We start from the raw sequence: 21,318 nt of genomic DNA, 5'->3' as shown, positions 1-21,318 counted from the left end.
TTTTACTCAACTGGGTATTTTGTCAAGACAGAATGAGTCAGGATATGGCGGTAGATGGAAAGAAACACACATTGGAGATTTGAAGGTGTGCTCTTGAGTGAAACGGAGAAATCTTTACCCTGTACTTATGGGATTTCCTTCAGTTCAGCAAAAAGATTCTCTCCTGATCTAATGCCTGATTCATACACAGGGTTCCCAAATTGGCAATTTGTATTTAAACATTGGCTTTGATTTAATGACAGCTTCAAAAAGCTTGGCCAAAGAAGGAGGTAGAAGGATCTTTCAGGGGTAAAGAGACTGAGGGCCTTAGGAAGAAAATTCCAGAACTTACAACCCGGACAGGTAAATGGTCACCAAGTGCAAAATATTAGTTGCAGCAGTTTTTGATCACTGATAATATTATGGATATAACACTGATATTCCTGCCCCTACTGGACACTGACCCTGTCAGGGCTCAGGCTGTTGGTATCTACAGCATAGAATCCCTGCAATGTGGAAGCAGGCTATTCAGCCCATCAAATTCCACATGGACATTCTGAAGTACATCCCACCCAGAGCCATCTCCCTACTTATCCTGTAACCCTGCATTTCCAACAGCCAATCCACCCTTACTGCATATCTTTGTACTGTGGGAGGAAACCAGGGTACACGGAGAAAACAGACTCAGACACAGGGAGAATCTGCAAACTCCACATAGATTGTCGCCCGAGGCTGGAATTGAACCTGGGACCATGGTGCTGTGAGGCAGCAGCGTTAACCACTGTGTATGGACAATGTTAAAACCAGCTGTGGGCCAGAGAGCTCTCTGAATGTTTGGTGTGGTTGTCTATCTCCTCCAGACCCTCGAATATGGGAGGGTCACAGGTTCAAGGACATCATGAGATCTGCAGGTATTCCCAAAAATATGTGACTTTCAACAATTACATTCTGCCTGAGCTGGAACAGATATAAATTCAGGTAGAAATCGTTCAGTTCAAGAAAGCCCCAGAATTTCAGGGCAGTGGAATGATAACCTGTATTTCCTGTTATTATAATTTAGAAAATCTCAAGGTGCTGCAAAAAGGAATATTGAACATATGAGCAACATATCATCACATTTGATATGAAACAGGCAACTCAGAAAGCAGTGCAATAACTGATGTTTTGGGCCTAGACCCTTCATCAGAAAAGGGGGATGGAGACAGGGTTCTTAAATAAATAGGAAGAGAGGGGAAGGTGGATCAAAGATGGATAGAGGAGCAGACAGGTGGAGAGGACCTATCTCCACCGATCTTCTCCTCTATCCATCTTCAGTCCGCCTCCCCCTCTCTCCCTATTTATTTCAGAACCGTCTCCCCATCCCCCTTTTCTGATGAAGGGTCTAGGCCCAAAACGTCAGCTTTTCTGCTCCTCTGATGCTGCTTGGCCTGCTGTGTTCATTCAGCTCCACACTTTGTTATCTTGGATTCTCCAGCATCTGCACTTCCCATTATTGCTGCAATAAGTGTCAGGAGCAAAATAAAACAGGCTAAAAGCAAATGTTTTCTTTCTAATGCTATATTGAAAGGTGACTGCATTTCTTCATGTCCCATTACATGCCGGAGCAAATAATTCAAATACTGTGTCTAAATGAAGATTCAAATGATGGTAATGATGATGAAACCTGAAAAAAAATTTAGGTTTAGAGTCATTGAAACAAAGCCAAATACTGCAGATGCTGCAAATTTCTAATAAAAACAGAAACACAGCAGGCCTCGCAACCTCTGAGGAGAGAGAAACAGAGTTAATATTGAGGTCAATGACCTCTTGATTTTCTGTCTTTAGTATAACTGAAAATATTCAGCCCTATAAAAAATGTGGACATCTACCAGGTAACTATCCCCCTCTGCATATGACTCAAACATTGATTACAACTTTCATTTCTCAAATGATAATTTTTAAGCTTGTTTAAAAGTTGCTTTAAAATAGGATAAATAGAACAGCAACAATCTTCAGTTCTCAAAATGAAAAGCAATTTTTCAATGCATTATTGTAGTCAAATGTTCATGCCAACCAAGTTTCCCAGACTGAACTAACCCCACTAGCCTGCATTTGGCCCAGAACCCTCTAAAGTTTTGATCAGAGATAATGGGAACTGCAGATGCTGGAGAATCCAAGATAACAAAGTGTGAAACTGGATGAACACAGCAGGAGAAGCAGCATCTTAGGAGAACAAAAGCTGATGTTTTGGGCCTAGGCCCTTGGGCCCAAAACGGCAGCTTTTGTGCTCCTAAGATGCTGCTTGGCCTGCTGTGTTCATCCAGCTTCACACTTTGTTACCGTCCAACGTTTTCCTGTTTGTGTACTTCTCCAAATGTTTTTAAATGCTGGCACAGTACCTACACTAGTGCTTGCTCTGGCAGTGCGTTCCAATTACGAACCACCCTCTGTGTGAAAAAGTTGCCTCTCAGATCCCTTTTAAATCTTTCTCTTTTCACCTTAAAAATATGCCTCTTAGTTTTGAATTCACCCACCCTGGGAAAAAGACCTTTGCATTCACCTTATCTATGCCCCTCATGATTTTATAAACCTCAAAGTCCCAGCTTACCGAGCCTTTCTTTAAAGCTGACACCATCCAGTCCTGGTAACACCTTGATAAATCTTTCAGAATCCTCTCCAATTTAATAATATCCTTCCAAAGGGCCACCAGAAATGTACAGAGTACTACGAACGTGGCTCGCCGATGTCCTGTACAATCTCAAAATGATGCCCCAACTCCTATTTTCAATGGTCTGAGCATTGAAGGCAAATATGCTAAACACCTTCTTAACCATCGCATCAATCTGTGATGCAACTTTCAAAGAACTGTGTACCCGATTGCCATCCCTCCCCTCGGGTCTCTCTATTTGACAACACTCTCCAGGGCCCTTCCATCAACTGTATAAATCCTGCCCCTGTTTGTTTTACCAAAATGCAAAGCCTTGCATTTATCCAATTTAAACTCCATCTGCTACTCCTCAGCTCATTGACCCAATGGATCAAGATCCCTTTGTAATCTTGGAAAATCTTCACTGTTGACTATGCCACCACCAATTTTGGTGTCACCTGCAAGCTTACTAACCATACTTCCTAAACACTCATCTAAATTTATATAAATTAAAAATAAAAGTGGATCCAGCACTGTTCCCTGTGGGCACAGAACTCCAGTCCAAAAAACAATCCTCCACCACCACCTTCTGTCTCCTATCATCAAGTCAATTTTGTACCCAACTGGTAAACTCTCCCTGAGTCTCATATGATCTAACTTTACGAATCAGCCTCCCATGCGGAACCTTGTCAACGGCTTTACTAAAGTCCACATTGAGGATGTCTACTGCTCTGCCCTCATCAATCCTTTTTGTTACATCCTGAAAAAGGCTCAATCAAATTGGTGAGACATGATTTCCATGCAAAAAGTCATGTTGACTATCCCTAGTCAGTCCTTGCCTCTCTGAATACATTAAATCCTATCTCTCAGAATCCCCTCCAAACCAACTGAGAATTGCACAACTTGTTGATAAGATAAATCAGCAATTAATAATATAAACAGAATTCTCAGCTTTATAAATCAAGGTGTGGAGTAGAGAAACAAGGAAATTATGGTAAACTACACAAAACTCTGGCGGTTCAACATCAGTTAGAATGTCATATCCAGCACTGAATGTTAACTTTCAGGAACAAAGTGAACATTTTAAAGAGGGTTCAAAACAGATTCATGCCAGTGGTTCCTCAAGTAAGAGGCCTTAGTTTTATGGATAGATTGGAGAGGTTGCACTGTTCTCCTTAGATGGGGGAAGCTGAGAGGAGATTTGGAGTCATAGAATCATAGAGCTGTACAGCATGTAAACAGGCCCTGTGGTCCTACTTGTCCATGCCGACCAGATATCCTATATTCATCTAGATCCATTTGCCAGCATTTGGCCTCTATCCCTCTAAACTCTTCCTATTCATATACTCATCCAGATGCCTTTTAAATGTGTAACTGTACCAGACAGCAGAGCCCATTATAGGTTTAAAGCGATGGCGAAAAGGAGTGTTGGTGAAATGAGGAGAATTCTGCAGCAAGGGGTTGATCACTGCAATGAATGGCTTGAAGGTATGGTGGAGGAAGATTCAATGTCAGCCTTCAAAAGAGAATTGATTGATTATTTATGGGATGAAGGAGAAAAGATGGTCAAATGGGATTAGCTCAATTGTCCTCGAGAGCTGGTTCAAACACAATGGGCTGAATGGCCTTCTTATGTGTTGTAATTTTTCTATGAAATTCAATTCACATTTCTATGTTAGTGTGACAGCTGAAGAAAGAATGCAGCAGATTATATGTTCCTTACAGAGATACCTTATAATTAATATATGATACATGTTATGCCTGATCAATAATGAAGGTTAATCCAGAGCCAGGTTTGTAGTGTTCTTCAGCCATTGCATAAAAATATAGTCTAGTAGTTAGTGTATCTTTAAAAAGATACATCACAGGAGAATGAATGACCTCTGCAGGTCATCTTTTAAAACATACCCTTGGTGGTTTCACTCTCTCGAATCAAGTAAGAGCCTACGGAATTGCCAGCTGTCAGAAGTTGTCGCTCAGCTTCTTTCCGGCTTAGATCTTTAAAGAACCATCTGGGAAAGTCGAAAGTCTTGGTTATTAATCAAATGGGGAATGCACCCTTAATCCTAAACTGAACTAATATTCCAGGAAGGAGCAGAGTCAGGGTGTCAATGCCAAAAACAGGTAAGCACATAGCCGACAAATATATTTATGCTTTCATTAGCATGATAAAGGTTGGAAATAGACACACAAATGATAAAGATGGGGGTAAAGTACAAGTTAAAAATGTCAAAGGACTAAAACGCGTATCATCTAAGTTTTAATCATTCAGTAACGTTTGGATACAATTTTGTTGTATTCTCACCGAATCCCTTCAGAGAAACCAAAGCAGGAGAAACAGTACAGTTAATCTGAACAAGTACGATCCGATGCCTGTGTTTCTGCCTGTTACATTGATTCTTTACGCTTAATTATTTAACTCAATGTACAGGAACTACCAACAAAGTGCAAATTAATACAGACCATAATTACAACTCAGGGCGCCAAGGAAATCATTGCATCCTCTTCTCATTAAAGCATTACTGCCTTGACAGGCTCGAAATGGCCGGGGGAGAATCAGAAAATTGGGTTCCTTTGAAGAGCCTGGGTGGGGTGAGCAGCAGGAGGGCAGGGAACCAGGACAAGCCAGCTAAACATAAGAGAATGTTGCAAAGCTTGGTATAACATTTTTCTGGAGAATATTCACAGTGATGTGGTTTATTCCTTAACTATCTCTGAAGTGGTCTAACAGTCACTTAGTTCAAGGGACAATTAGAGATGGGTGACAAATGCTGGCCTTGCCAGTGATACCCACATCCCAAATAAAGAACAGAGTAATAAGGAACCATTGGACAAGATCTAAAAGTTTAGTAGGTTCTAAATATCTAATGGCAAATGTAAAGTTGCATCAAGAAAGGTAACAGAAAGTTGAATTGCAAAGCCAAAACTGCAAATGTTAGTCTCAAAGTCATGATTAAACTATGTGGCATTCGGGTCAGAACACATCATGTGCACTGGTCATTCAGAAATAGGGAAATATTCATGCAAAACTGACCAGAAACCAGATTCCTAGTCTAAAAGTTATGTGGATAAACTGAAGAAACTTGAACTTTTCAGCCTTGAAGACAGAAGTCTGGGAGATGATCTTTATCAAAACTACAAACGCGGAAAAGATAAAACCATCATTGTACTTCAGCTTGTCAGAGTAAAGCAAAAGGTTATTAATTCAAACTGATAAAAAGCAAATTTACTACTTGTGTACAAGGGAGCTGAAAGTCTTTCATCTGACGGGACAGTGGTATAAGCTCACACCTTTGGTAAATAAATAGAAAATAAATTAGTCAAATAAATAAGAAATATCAACTGGTAAAGGATCCTTACGTTTCAATCTCCAGCGTGTGCGCCCGTGCCACAAAATTGTATGGGATGTAGCCTTCTTGTCCTGTCTCTAAAGACTGTGCTTTCCACCAGTCTCCCTCCCTACCAAAGAGGACAAGTCATGTGTGTTATTTTGCCTTGGATCACAACAATGAAATTGGAACAAAAAGGATGCAGAACAAGAATCAATTATTTGGCTCATTGGTCTGCTTTTAAACTTACTCAGAAACCTTGGAAAGATGTTTGCATTCAGTTTTTCTGATCCCCAATGTGAATAAAGGAAAATTTCCTAAACTCCCCCACACAATCTCACCATTAGATCAGCCAAAATGCCTCATCTCACCAGATGGAACTATACAGACAGGGTCCCAGAGGAAGTGTGAGATGTGGGAACTCTATACTTTGGAATCACCCCAAACCCTTTGCCCTCTAATTTCCATGGCCTTTAAAGCAATATAGGGAGTGTATCTCCCAGAGGGCAATCCTGGAATAACATACAGAACAGTCATGGATTGTTAGGACCAATGACTTTCCATAGTAGGGAACTTAAACAAGTTTTGAATTTGAGCAAACCACATCTCAAATAAATAGAACAAGATTTTGGCTGATCAGCTTAGGGCAAAATATTCATTCTTAAATCTTATCTCATGTGCATAATTCAGGTTAGTGTTCATTTCACAAAACATGCAAAGATGTCAGGTTGTGAAATATTGTCAAATATCTGATGTAAGTAAATAAATTTCTGTACATCATTAGTATTATTGCAACAAGGAACACAACCCTTGTTATTATTTTGCTCTTGACTAGCTTTGATGTTCTGGAAATGATTATTTTTAGTTCAAAATGATTTGACTGTGCAATTTATCCAAAATTCACTCTTCAGAGTATTTTGATAAATTACGGGGCCAATGTACTTTGCTAGTGATTATGTTTTAATATCCAATCTTAAATCTTGCTAGTGACTGATTTGTGGAATAATTTCTAACATGGCATCATATTGTTATATCCAGAAATATTCTGACAAATCGGAAAATGTTTTTACATGTAACTTACATTTAAAGTGATTATAATCATACAGATTGTAATTTTATCAATAAGCTCTATTCATGAGCATTCAGTGTGTTTGCCTGTTTTTGCTGATGAATGGGTGCCGTGTCTCACAGATCTGAGATGAGCTGTGTGATAAAATGAAAATAAAGTGTGTCTTACTTGCTCTATGTTTGTTTGCAGGGAGCAAACAGTTTGTTAACATCAAGAGACAAAACAAAAAATTTGCAGATCCTGGAATCCAAGGTAGACTACCTGTCTGTCTACCTATTAACATCAAGAACTCCTTTGTCTTGTGGGCCAGACATTGGTGAATAGAAGTTATGGCCTGAGGTTAACTGTGGACTTCAGGATCGTGATGGTTTGAAAGGTCAGTCCCAAACCTGCTGATAACTGGAGAGACTCAAAGATTTTACTGTATGTGACTACTGCCATTTCAGGGTAGGAGGCAATGGCCTTATGGTATCACTAGACTATTAATCCAGAGACCCCAGAAATGTTCTGGGCACCTGGGCTAGAAACCTACTTTAGCAGAAGGAGAAATTTGTATTCAATAAAAATCTGGAATTGAAACCCTAATGATTGCCTTGAAACTGCACTAATTGTTAGCAGAAATCCATCTGGTTCACTAAGATTAGTCAGGGAAGGAAATCTGCCATTTTTACCCAGTCTGGCTTACATATGACTCTGGGTCCACAGAAATGTGGTTGACTCTTAACTACCCTTTGGGGATGGGCACTAAATGCTGGCCCAGCCAGTGACGCCCACATCCTGAGAATGAATAAAAAGTAGGGAGAAAACCCTTTTGCAGGTCTCTCTCTGTGCCTCTTCTTTGGGCCAGAGAGACTTGGATGGTCACCCCACTGCAATGGGAAGTTGCCTCTATCAAATTGTGGTCTCCATACGTTGGTTCCATTTTTTAAAAAAGATTTTTAATGGGGCATTTAGGAATTGCAGATTGGCTGCCCAAATCTCTGGACAGGAGACCTTGCACAATACTGAGCCTTGGGAGCTGTTCACCCATGTTATTGCCTGGCTTTCTTCTCTGTGCCAAACACACTGGAAGCATTCCATCTGAAATGTTTTGGTTACAGAAACTAATGGAGTTTCAGTGGGTTCATTTTGTTTAATTTATTATTTCAGACTTTCTGTTCATTTGCTGCTGACATCTCATGAAGCTTGTCTTGCAGATAACTTACCGTTTTAGAACTTTTAGCTGATCACCTTCCTTGAAATCAAGATCATCCTCGTGGGTTCGCTCGTAATTGTACAAGGCGACAAATATATCATCCCCTGAAAAACCGTTCTGTTTAGTTACTTTTGCACCATTAATAAAAATTAGCTCCAGTGATGAAAAAAGTTCTCTTTATTGTGATGTACAAACAAAACCGAGGTGACAGCTCCCTGCCCCTGCACTCCCGCACCCTGTAAAATTCAGTCATCTTCTGTACCAACAAAAACTTTGAACGTTTAAACTAAACAACTTGAGAAACAAAGCAATTTGAGGTTTGGATTCTTCAATTAAAAAATTGTTTTTAAGAGAAACGGACAGGGCAGTGTGTGTGAGTCAGCTCGTTCCAAATTGAATGCTGATATATGAATCATATCTCTCATCCATGAAAAAAAGGAGAGGCAATGTGTGAGACTCAGAGCAGTATTATCATGAGGGCTGAGTGACTAGCTTTTTGCATTAAGTACAGCAGCTGTGTGCACACCCTAGTCAGATAGTCTACGCTTCTTAAATGAGGGATAGGTATCTCCCACTCACTTTGTACAAAAAAATGGGGTGTTCCTGAATGTTAATGATATGAAAGAGGGGATACAGGGTATAAATCAAAGTTTGCAGATGACACAGGACTTGGAGGTGCCATAAGCAGTGAAAAAAATCTTAAACTTCAAAAGGATGTGGACAGTTGGGGAAATATTGGAGAAAAATGATGCAGTAAGCTGAGAAGAAAGGATACCTGTTAAAGGGGGTGTAAGAAGAGGGACAGGAGTGGGGGAATGGTTGTTGATGAACAAATCTTGGAAAATGGTGAGACAGATTATTAAAATACTTTCATAAAACGTAGAGACCATGACTTTATAAGCAGAGGCCATAACTTGTGTTGAAAAATGCTTTTCAGTTTTTGAGTCAGTATATGTCCATCACAGAAACATTCTGAATGTAAGCATCCTGTCACTTTAGATTTCTGGTGATATTTCTTTCTTAATATCCATGGCTATGCTACAGGACAGGGACAAAACACTGACAATTCAGTCAGAAATTATGTCCAGAACAGAGTCATGCATCCAGCCCAGAGGGTCCCACTTATAAGTTCTTACCAAAGTAAACGAACAGCGTAGTATCTGTATCAACTCACCTATGGAGGGCGAAGATGGTGGAGACTGTATTTTATAATTCACCAGGGGATCACGTATTTCTTTATGGTTCTGTAATAAAAGTGGACACCAATGATACGCCGATACCAATGATATGCCGATACCAATGAATTCCAAGGAAGAGTCAATGAACTCAAAGCACAAATTGTGTTTCTCTCTCTCTCCAGATGCAGCCAGGCCTGCTGAGTTTCTGGTACATTTTTACTGTTAGATGAATGTTACACTCCCTACCATGAAAAGGCACTTCAACATCAAAAATCTAAAACAGGAAGCAAAAATTCTTACACATGTATATGGCTACCCTGTAGACTTCAGAACATAAAGTAAAAGGTAAAGTCTCATTACAGAGAAGCAACTAATGATTGCTTAACCTGGAGGTCACCACGTCACAGGTGAGAGGACAAGTTCAGGGGAGTTCTGCAATGGTAACCTCAGCCAGTGTGAGAACTGAACCCATGCTAGTGGTGTTGAGTCTATGTTGTAAGCCAGTCATCCAGCCAACTGAGCTAACCAGATGTGTGGGGTCCCTGCCACCCTTCCACTTCCACCCAATAAACCCCATGACTGGCACTCCAACCTCGTTGCCAACTCTGGTCTTCACCCGCTCCTTCCGGTACCAATCTAATGGTAGGCAGAGGCTTGCCTGTGATAGTGGGGAGGGGGAAGGAGCAGGCGTTCTGCTGGAGCTGGTAAAACAGACCCTTTGCTGGCTGCTTCCAGGCTCCTACTGATCCATAGGCACGCAGTCCTTGATCGAGCCACCAGGCATCAGCAAGTGTAAAGGGCGGAGACCACTGAGAGAAGGAATTTATCATTCTGTCAGAGTTTATCACATATCTGGACCAGGTTATCTATTGTACATCGCTGGCAAAAACACGTATACTATCCCGTTAAATCTTGGTGAAGTTACATCACCTTTGACTGAACTGTGCCAAAATAAATGATCAGAAGCTTGTCACATTATCAACATGGTATTGATGCAATTCTCAGTGATCACAGAAATGAGTTGTTGGAAGTTAATTTGTCCTGTGAGCTATTTAATCAGGCTGTCTCACTGTTCTCTTTATGTTTTCAGTGCAGACAAAACAAGCTACTCCCTTGCAATGTTATGAATGCTTAAGCTGGTAAATGTTGATATTGATGCCAAATGTTGGCAATGGTGTGTTGGTCTAGATGTGTGATTCTTGCTTTGGGGCTTGTATGTTGCAGACATGTGAGAGGTCCCAGGTTCAAAACCCCAACAAGCCCTAATTGTCTGTCTTAGAGTGGCATGGTAGCTCAGGAATTAGCACTGCTGCCTGACAGCTCCAGGGGCCCAGGTTTGATTCCAGCCTCGGGTGATTGTGTGGGATTTGTATGTTCTCCCTGTGTCTGTGTGGGCTTCCCCCAGGTGCTCTGGTTTCCTCCCAGAGTCCAAAGATGTGCAGATTAGATTAATCAGATTGGATTGGCCACTAGAGATGTGGGGGTAAGAACCAAAAGAACTGCGGATGCTGTTGATCAGGAACAAAAACAAAATTGCTGGAAAGGCTCAGCAGGTCTGGCAGCATCTGTGGAGGAGAAAACAAAGTTAACATTTCGGGGCTGTTGACCCGAATGTTCTGAGGAAGGGTCACAGTGGTATTAGTGGCTGAAAATTTGGGAGAACTGGTCTTGATGCCTCCAACAAGTGAATGTACTTTGTGAATCAAGATCAATTTGCTGTCCATATGAAACATACTTAATTTATAAACAGTTGAAAATTTCTGTTATGCAAACAGTTTAGATGGAATAATATTTAGAGTTCCTTCCATATTGCTTACATGACTTTAAGAATTGTCAGTAGCTGCAAAATTGAGGGAGCTTTAAGCAGGAATAGTAATCAAGGTTTCAGTAAAATGTAAGCATGTAATAGAGATGGTGTTATTTCCTGGCATCTCTATTCTTAGCAAATTCTTTTCATATTGAAGTGTTATTATGGACATCTTGTAAATAATTACCCTGCACAATGTGCATCAATTCAATGTAGGAGGAAATGCAATGACAATAATATGATCTTAAGTTTCAGAAAGTAATAAAGGGGCGGCACGGTGGCTCAGTGGTTCGCACTGCTGCCTCACAGCGCCAGGGACCCGGGTTCAATTCCTGCCTCGGGTGACTGTGTGGAGTTTGCACATTCTCCCTGTGTCTGCGTTGGTTTCCTCTGGGTGCTCCGGTTTCCTCCCACAGTCCAAAGATGTGCAGGTTAGGTGGGTTGGCCATGCTAAATTTGCTGGTAGTGCTCAGGAGTGTGTGGGTTATAGGGGGATGGGTCTGGGTGGGATGCTTCAAGGGGCGGTGTGGACTTGTTGGGCCGAAGGGCCTGTTTCCACATGGTAGGGAATCTAATCGCAAAAAGGGATTTTAAAAAAATAAACCAGTTCAGAGAAATTATTACACACTTCTGGAAGAGGTAGGGCATGAACCTGGGCCCCCTGGCTGGGAGGTAAAGACACTCACGCTTGCACCACAGAATGTCACCCCAGATTGTAATAAACTGAATGTGTGGCAACACTTGAACTCTTCAATTCAAAAGTTTTATTGGAGCTGCTCCTGAGATCTGCAATTTAGCACAGGCTAATCATTTGGTTAGGACTTTAACATAGTATGGGAGGAAATCCTTTATGCTTGCAATAAACTTAAAGTAAAATCAGGTTCAAATCTGTAAGAAGTCAGACTTCAAAATTTCTGAAGAAACCTGAATTGTACATAATGGAAAATTCATTACTGAGCCAAGTTTTTTCAACAGCTACTGGCTTCACCTAATTCTCTTTGATGGATTGGATCTGGGCTTGAGTTCAATGGATGTAGAGGAAAAGGATACTTGTTTTTAAACAGTCCCTAACTACATCTCCAAACAGTTTACATGATGAATTACTTTGAATTGCAATACCTCTGTGCAGTACAGTAGCTATTTTGCACACAGCAAAATCCTACAAGCAGCAATACCATGAAAGAGGAGTTAACACATTTCTTTGTGATGATATTGGCTGATGGAGGAACAGTGATCAGGACTCTGAGAGCTATTTGCTCTTTGAAGCATTTAATTGGGTCTTTAATATAAAGCCTATAACAGCAGAAGTGGTTTACAGGGCCTTATTTTCCCAAAGGAGGAAGCTGTTAACCATATGAAACTCCTCAATACTGTACTGATGTGTTCCCTTAGACAAATCAAGCCTTCTGATTGGGAGTTCAAATCCACAAACTCCTGAGCCAGAGGTTGGCTCATTAACTGAGCGAAGCTACAGCTAGTTGCTGCCAATTTATCAAAATGTGCTGAAAGTTGCATACAAGTCCTGTTTATTTAGCTGTGCTGCAGTTAATATAGTGCAGCCTTGATCACACATCACCATATTTATTAATGACCCTTTCACTAAGCTAATACACAAGCATCACAGTCTATAATTGTCTTTGGTGTGAAAATAATTAGCTTGTGTTGCCAGTTTATACTGTGCTCACACACCAGCACTTCTTTATTGTTGTTTCTTTCTTTAATTCCATCTTTTTAAATTGAATATGTACGAAACATGTCTAAGGATTGAGGTATGTTAGCCAGGACACAATGGTTTTCAGATTCAAAAAGAGGCATGTTCTCGTTATCAAAAAAATTCTTTAAATTATTTGCTGATTTGGAAAATTTTGAAATTCACTACATTTTTCTACATAAATATTTGGCTGAATAATTTTAGAATACTGAGAATTTAATTAGATTTGTTATCTAGATGCTTTTTATAATTTCACCGCACACTTTATTCTCTATTTGAATGCTTTATATCTGATGGTTTGTTTTCAAAGATCCCAATCTGCCCAATCTTCACCATATTTTCAGATCATACAAGAACCAGATACAATGTATATTCTTACCATTTTAAAACAGACATAGTAAATTGTGCCCCATTAGGGATGGTGTGAAAAAGTTTCTGATTCAAATATAACACGTTGCATGTAATCTGAGTGCATACTGCTTGAGTTCATATTTAGTCTGAGCTTTGTGAATGTGAAATGAATTGTTTTCTTCCAAAAACACAGCTCAGAAGTTTTCTTTCATTCAATTTAGAAAAACATTCAAAACTAAAACTTTCATGCAAAATCAATAAAAGTTGTCCTTGTAATTAGATTTCAGAAATATATTCCTCTCAAGCAAGCCTCCTTGTTGGGACACATCAAATTTACATGACAGAAACAAGCCATTTAGCTTGACGTATCTTTGCTGATGTTTATGATCCTCCATTTGCCCTTCTTTATCTCACCAAATCAGCATATTTTCTCTCTCTCATGTGCTTCCTGTTAAAGGGTTTTATATTATTCACCTCAACATCTTCTCAGTACTCTCTGGGTAAGTCAATCTCTCTTGAATTTCCCTTTAGGTTTCCTACTAACTAGCTTATGTTTATAATTCATAGCTGTCAATTTTTCACAAGTGGCAGCATTGTATCTACACTAACAAACATTTTCATAACCAAAATGACTTATTTCAGATTACTCCTTCCACAAAAAACACCAGCTTATTCAGTGTTTCCTATTACAACAAACTCTATTCACAAGGTAACAAGGTGCTGAGCTGGATGAACAGCAGGCCAAGCAGTATCAGAGGAGCAGGAAAGTTGATGTTTCGGGCCTAGACCCTTCTTCAGAAATGGGGGACGGGAAGGGAGTTCTGAAATAAATAGGGAGAGAGGTAAATCTTTTCTTGAGCCTTCTTAAAATAATTTGGAGCCTCAAACTGTACACAGTGCTCAGTATGGTCTAATCAAATGTGATGAATGTCTTTTCTGTTGTAACAATCTGTGCTGCAGTAGCTAGCACTTCATAAATATTGTACCATTCAGTGGTAGAGACAGTTTGATGGGTTTGTGAGATTTGCCTGTTCTAAAATATTAGTTTCATCCAATTCTGACTAGCAATAATTTTGGGCCTGTTACAAAGGTTTCAATAGGTCACTCAAGAAGGTTCAGAAGCCAGTGAAGAGGAGTTCAAAGGTGAGAGGCAGTGTGTGAGAGAAGCAGACTTGGTGTCATGCAGGGCTGTTATTAATTGTGCTGCTAAAAACAACTGAACTAAATGGGATAACAAGGTGTGGAGCTGGAGGAATGCAGCAGGCCAAGCAACATCAGAGGAGCAGGGGGGCTGACGTTTTGGGTCTGGACCCTTCTTCAGAAATTTCTGAAGAAGGGTCCAGACCAGAAACGTAAGCTTTCCTGCTCCTCTGATGCTGCTTGGCCTGCTGTGTTCATCCAGCTCTACACCTTGTTATCTCAGATTCTCCAGCATCGGCAGTTCCTACTATCTCTAAACTAAATGGGCTTTGTATAGTTGAGGCTCAAGGGAGTCCGAGAGTAGTTGCATAATGAAGAATCAGGGAAGTCCTCAGGGGAACAAAGGTTGAAATAAGGTATTCATAAGCAATCAAAAATTAGAAATAAACAATTAACAGTTAGGCAACTGAACTACAAGGGCTGGAAAAATTGGGGTTCAGGGAAGCTGTAGAGTAGTTCAAAGCTCTCTGTAGGGAGAATGCAAGGTAGTCCTGAGTGTTTTGGGGGTTCAGTAGAAGATGTGTGATGTTAACATTTCAGTGTAGCAGAGATTTGGGTTTGAAAGCACACAAGCAGTAATTACTTGGTGAAATAGTTTAGAGCTCAAGATAAAAATCCAGGGGCAATGCCAGATTGGTGAATCTCGGCGTTCCTGAAAAGCTGGAACTGTCCTTGTGAATAAGTGATAGAGTGCAATTTCCAAGAATGTGGGGAGTTGAGGGGAAATGGGAACATGGTCACATGAAATCAAGGTGGTCTATTTGAGCAGTCATTGGAGCTGTGCATGGTGGAACAACTTTTGAAGCGTTTCAAGACCAAGTTGTTAGTAGTGAAGAACTGTAGTTCCTGGTGAAGTTGTATTAAGATTTTGTGAGTCCTGAGCACCACTAGTATCTGGGGGTGAGTGGCGGAGGGGAAGGAGTGTTTGATTCCTGAGAAATCTGTGTGATCTGTCTGATCTTTTTTATTTGTTTTGTCAGGTATTTGTTCATTAGCCTCATGCTAGGTTTGAGATGTTAGCATGCATTTCACATCTATCCTTGCACAGGGTAAATCTTTTTATTGTCAATAATCTTTGCATGTTTATTTGAGTAAGTTTTATTTCTAAGAAACTCATTAATCTTTGTTGATGAAGGAAACCTAGCTGAGTGCAGGTTCATAGTTCCTTGAAAGTGGAGTCGCATGTCGATGGAATAGTGAAGAAGGTATTTGGTACATTTGCATTTATTGGTCAGTGCATTGAGTATAGGAGCTGGGATGTCATTGTTGTGGCAGTGCAGTTATGGGTTAGACCACTTTTGGAATACCGCGTTCAATCCTGGTCTCCCTGCTATAGGAAGGATGTTGTGATACTTGACAGGGTTCACAAAAGATTTATGAGGATGTTGCCAGGGCTGGAGGGTTTGAGCTACAGGGAGAGTTTGAATAGTCTGCGGTTTTTCTTGTTAGAGTGTTGGAGGCTCATGGGTGGCTTTATAGAGGTTTATAAAATCATGAGTGGTGTGGATAGGGTAAATAGACATGGTCTTTTCCCCAGCGTAGCAAAGTCCAGAGCTGGAGGGCATTGGTTTATGGTGAGAAGGGAAAGATTTAAAAGGGACCTAAGGGGCAGCTTTTTCACGCAGAGGATGGTGCGTGTACGGAACAAGCTGCCAGAGGAAGTGGTGGAGGCTGCTTCAATTACAACTTTTAAAAGGCATCTGGATGAATATATAAATAGGAAGGGTTTAGAGAGATATGGGCCAAATGCTGGCAAATGGGACTAGATTAATTTAGGATACCTGATCAGCATGGACAAGTTGAACCAAAGGGTCTGTTTCCATGCCTTACAAATCTATGATTATATGATTTGATTTAAATGCTAAACCAGGCAAGTATAAAACCAACACATTTGGCCATATCATCTGGGTTACATATAAAATATGTTGGGACCAGTGGAGTGAGATAGATGGGAATCAGTGATCACTCTGACCTCAGTCTAATTAAAGAATCAATGTGAGTCCAATGTAATTCCCTGCTTTTCAATTCTATCTGCCACAAGGAATTACAAAGCACTTTCTTTTAGAAAAATAGCCTCATTAATCCCTGTTTTTAATTTTTAGAAAGTTACAAACATACACCATGAAATTCCCTTGCTCCATTAACTCAGCTGGATTTTTAATTTCCAATGATTAAGTGGCCTCTTTGTTTTCTCTCTACCAAAATGAACCTTTTCACTTGTATTTTAATTGAAATTTATTGGTCACTTGCCTCTCCTTTCAGCAATTTTGTCATTTTTTGACAATTCTGATGGTGTTGCATGAAATTATTACATCTTTATACCTCTTGTGCCTTAAAGCCATTCATGGTTTCTGTTTCAAGGGCTTGCCTGGTTGAGTTTGATTGATTTTGGAAAGACAAGAGAACCAATGCTGATAGTGTACTGTCAGAATGGTGGAGCTGAGATCACAGCCAGATCAGCTGGCATCATGGCTCAAAGAGCAAAATGGCCCATGTCTCCTCCTGAGTCCTATGTTCTATGAATTACTTCCTATGTCCTCATCAACAGATTAATTTCTATTCTAACTCTAAATTTCCCAACAATTAGCTGGTGATTTCTTCTATTGCAGACTTTCATTGTAGTGAGGAATTTGTCTGAATCAGGTTGGATGGTCCCTTCTTAATATTGATAACCGCAATGAGGTCACTTTTGCTTCCCTCATTGAATTCTGTTCCAATGGTAATATTTCAGTAGTAACATTTCAGTAATAACTTTTCATTATAATATTTCAGTGGTATTATTTGACAGAGTGGAAAACAAAGTAGAGATAGCACAAATATTTCTCGGAAAAGAAAGAGTTTCATTTTGAAAATTGATGAAACCAGATTGATGGAAAAACTAAATTAGATGCTGATTTTATGAATTTAACTCTTTGTCAAGTTACACTGAATATTTTAAATTTGGCCGCAGGACATGTATGTTTTTTGGCTAAGCCAGTGTTTGTTGCCTACCCCTTAATGCCCCAAGAGAACATGGTGGTAAAATGTCCTCTTAACTCATGGCAGTCCGTATGGTACCAGTATAACAACACTGCTGTTTATGGTGTGAGTTCCACCATATTGACTCAGCAACAGTGAAGCGATGGTATTACAGCTCCAAGTCAGGATGGTGTGTGGTTTAAAGGGGAACTTTCACATGTTGGCATTCCCCTATCTGCTGCTCTACTCTTTCAGGGTGATATAAGATGGTGAATGGTATGCTAAACAAGTGCAGTGTTTTGCATTTGTTAATTTTGAATGAGTATGGTAAGATAGTGGTTATATTCCTTCTGGCCTAACAATTAGGAAGCTTGGCCAATAATCCAGAAATTACAGCAAATCCCACCACTGCAGCTGGGGATTTTAAATTCAGTCAGTCTGGAATGAAAAACTAGCATTAGTAATGATAATCATGAAGCCATTGTCTATTTGTAATATCTTTTCACTTCACTAATGTTCTTCAGAGAAGAGAGTCTGCCACATTACCCCATCTGACTTATACATAACTCCAGGCCTATGCCAACGTGGCTCATTTGTAACTTCTTCTGAAATGGGCAAGCCAATCACTGAAAGACTAAATGAGAATGCTTTACTGATGCAGCTTGTACATGTGGAAAGCTTTGGTCACAATATTTAAAAATAATACTTTGAGAAATAGGCAGAGCCAGCTGATAGGAATGCTAGAAAGGCCCAGATTTTCTGATATCCTGACAGTTTTTATTCCAGCATAGATGAGAGTTGCACGTGGGGACCCTATGGAATTCTGATTGGAATCTCCTTTCAGAAATGTGGAGCTCCTTCCTTTCATTAAAAAAAAAGGCAGCACTACAACCTCACGCAGATTAACAGTCCCTTGGAAATTCCAGCCTTTTCTCTTTATGAATGACTAAATTGTTAAAGAATAGCTGCAGACTACAGATGACGCTTTCTTCATGTATAAATCCTTGCCTACATCTAATCAATTCTTTGATTTCCTGTAAATTGTCAAAATATACATTGGATTTTTATTCCCTTGAACTGCAGTTTTGCAGAGTAAATAAGTACTGAAATTGAATCAATTATCAATAATTATTAAACTAATTGACATAAGGAACAATACTTTAATGTTGTTTTAGCTTTCTACCATGACCATTAATTATAATTCATCTGTACCTCTACTCTATTATTAATACACTCCCTTTGTCTCTTACTCTGGGTCACCTTTACCATCTGGTCCATTCCCCCCGCCACGTCACACCTTTACTTACAACATTAAACACCCCTCAATTCCAACAAAGGTTGTTTCACACTAGAAAGGTTAACTGTCTTTTCTCTCTCTACAGATGTTGCCGAGTTTCTTCAGCGCTTTCAGTTTTGTTGTTGCCATGGGGAATAATTGGGTTGTTCCTCGCTGGCTGTGGTTCGGGTGGTTAAAGTAGTCCTTATAGAACATAGAACATAGAACAGTACAGCACAGAACAGGCCCTTCAGCCCACAATGTTGTGCCGACCATTGATCCTCATGTATGCACCCTCAAATTTCTGTGACCATATACATGTCCAGCAGTCTCTTAAATGACCCCAATGACCTTGCTTCCACAACTGCTGCTGGCAACGCATTCCATGCTCTCACAACTCTCTGCGTAAAGAACCTGCCTCTGACATCCCCTCTATACTTTCCACCAACCAGCTTAAAACTATGACCCCTCGTGCTAGCCATTTCTGCCCTGGGAAATAGTCTCTGGCTATCAACTCTATCTATGCCTCTCATTATCTTGTATACCTCAATTAGGTCCCCTCTCCTCCTCCTTTTCTCCAATGAAAAGAGACCGAGCTCAGTCAACCTCTCTTCATAAGATAAGCCCTCCAGTCCAGGCAGCATCCTGGTAAACCTCCTCTGAACCCTCTCCAAAGCATCCACATCTTTCCTATAATACGGCGCCCAGAACTGGATGCAGTATTCCAAGTGCGGTCTAACCAAAGTTTTATAGCGCTGCAAAAAGATCTCACGACTCTTAAACTCAATCCCCCTGTTAATGAAAGCCAAAACACCATATGCTTTCTTAACAACCCTGTCCACTTGGGTGGCCATTTTAAGGGATCTATGTATCTGCACACCAAGATCCCTCTGTTCCTCCACGCTGCCAAGAATCCTATCCTTAATCCTGTACTCAGCTTTCAAATTTGACCTTCCAAAATGCATCACCTCGCATTTATCCAGGTTGAACTCCATCTGCCACCTCTCAGCCCATCTCTGCATCCTGTCAATGTCCCGCTGCAGCCTACAACAGCCCTCTACACTGTCAACGACACCTCCGACCTTTGTGTCGTCTGCAAACTTGCTGACCCATCCTTCAATCCCCACATCCAAGTCATTAATAAACATTACAAACAGTAGAGGCCAAAGGACAGAGCCCTGTGGAACCCCACTCACCACTGACTTCCAGGCAGAATATTTTCCTTCTACTACCACTTATCTTCCCTTTCACACTGCCAGGCTACTTCCGATGAGATGACGGTAAGAGAAGTAATCAGAGACCCCAGCTAACGAGGAATCAGTTGATGGGCTGAAATGAAACATTGTGTTTTGTTTGTTTATTCATGGTGTTTGTATTGATTTCAGTCTGGGCTGCTTTAGGCCTCATTTCTCAGCAGACCCAGACTAGTGTACCTTGGTCAATCATTTCTGGACCCAGTTTTCTTCCACTTTGCCACCTGTCTCCCAGCTTTCAAAAAGTCTCCGACAGGGCTGCTAACCCTCCAGAACTGGCCTCGAGTCTCCAAGAAATGAAGGTCAATTAGGACCCTATAAGGAACAGCCCTGGTGAAAATTCACCAGGATGTTAAAAATTACTGGGTTTTTTTTTGTCATTTTCTTTGAATATTTCTCTACCAGGTATAATAATATTGAAACTGGGGAAACAGGTTTGCTTGACTGACATTTAAGCATTATCCAATTGGAGAATGAGCCTTTTTGCTTTCTGATTGGTGTACAAAGGTAATGTGTAATGAGGATTGATGTATTGCAGTGGAGCAGCGGGTGGGATGAGGGCAGGTCATATGGTGAAATGACCAAGAATGGATTTCATCACAGTTAGCAACTCAACCTCAAAGCCATCTGGTTTATTTTTCTTAATTGGACTCCTTTGCACTGTCTTCCTTGTGATCAGAATCTTCTGGATCATTTTCTACAATACTCTACAGTATTTTGTAATAGTGAGGGGATGGTGGAATAATGCTAGAGTCACTGGGCCTATAGACCAGAATCTTGGGGCGCAGAGGTTCAAATCCGTCCATGGCAGAGGGGTAGCCCTTGAGCTCAATCTTGGAATAAAAAATTCAAAAGTAGTCATTGTTGTTTAAAAAAGAGACAGATGTAGTTCTCTAGGGAAGGAAGTCTGACATTCTTACATGTGATTCCAGGCTCAGAACAAATTGGTTTTAGACAATAGACAATAGACAATAGGTGCTGGAGTAGGCCATTCAGCCCTTCGAGCCAGCACCACCATTCATTATGATCATGGCTGATCATCCACAATCAGTATCCTGTTCCTGCCTTATCCCCATAACCCTTGATTCCACTATCTTTAAGAGCTCTATCCATCTCTTTCTTGAAAGTATCCAGAGACTTGGCCTCCACTGCCTTCTGGGGCAGAGCATTCCATATATCCACCACTCTCTGGGTGAAGAAGTTTTTCCTCAACTCTGTTCTAAATGGCCTACCCCTTATTTTTAAACTGTGTCCTCTGGTCCTGGACTCACCCATCAGTGGAAACATGCTTCCTGCCTCCACAATGTCCAATCCCTTAATAATCTTATACGTCTCAATCAGATCCCCTCTCATCCTTCTAAACTCAAGAGTATACAAGCCCAGTCG

At 40.5% G+C, this 21,318-nt stretch overlaps 1 protein-coding gene across 2 annotated transcripts in view; it reads right to left on the bottom strand.

The window, feature by feature from the left end:
• lck (LCK proto-oncogene, Src family tyrosine kinase) overlaps positions 1-21,318 on the bottom strand; it is a 130,143-nt gene that overhangs the window by 59,287 nt on the left and 49,538 nt on the right. For both annotated transcript variants that reach the window (XM_048558350.2, XM_048558351.2), the window contains exons 3-6: positions 9,373-9,442; positions 8,209-8,302; positions 5,966-6,064; positions 4,514-4,617 (exon numbers count right to left, since the gene is read on the bottom strand). In XM_048558350.2, the coding sequence (XP_048414307.1) occupies positions 4,514-4,617; positions 5,966-6,064; positions 8,209-8,302; positions 9,373-9,442 (367 nt within the window). The remainder of the gene's footprint in view (positions 1-4,513; positions 4,618-5,965; positions 6,065-8,208; positions 8,303-9,372; positions 9,443-21,318) is intronic.

This window comes from Stegostoma tigrinum, chromosome 24, assembly GCF_030684315.1.
Source record: "Stegostoma tigrinum isolate sSteTig4 chromosome 24, sSteTig4.hap1, whole genome shotgun sequence".
Classification (NCBI taxonomy): domain Eukaryota; kingdom Metazoa; phylum Chordata; class Chondrichthyes; order Orectolobiformes; family Stegostomatidae; genus Stegostoma; species Stegostoma tigrinum.
The sequence above is the reverse complement of the archived record's forward strand: the minus strand, read 5'-3'. Positions and strand labels throughout refer to the sequence as shown.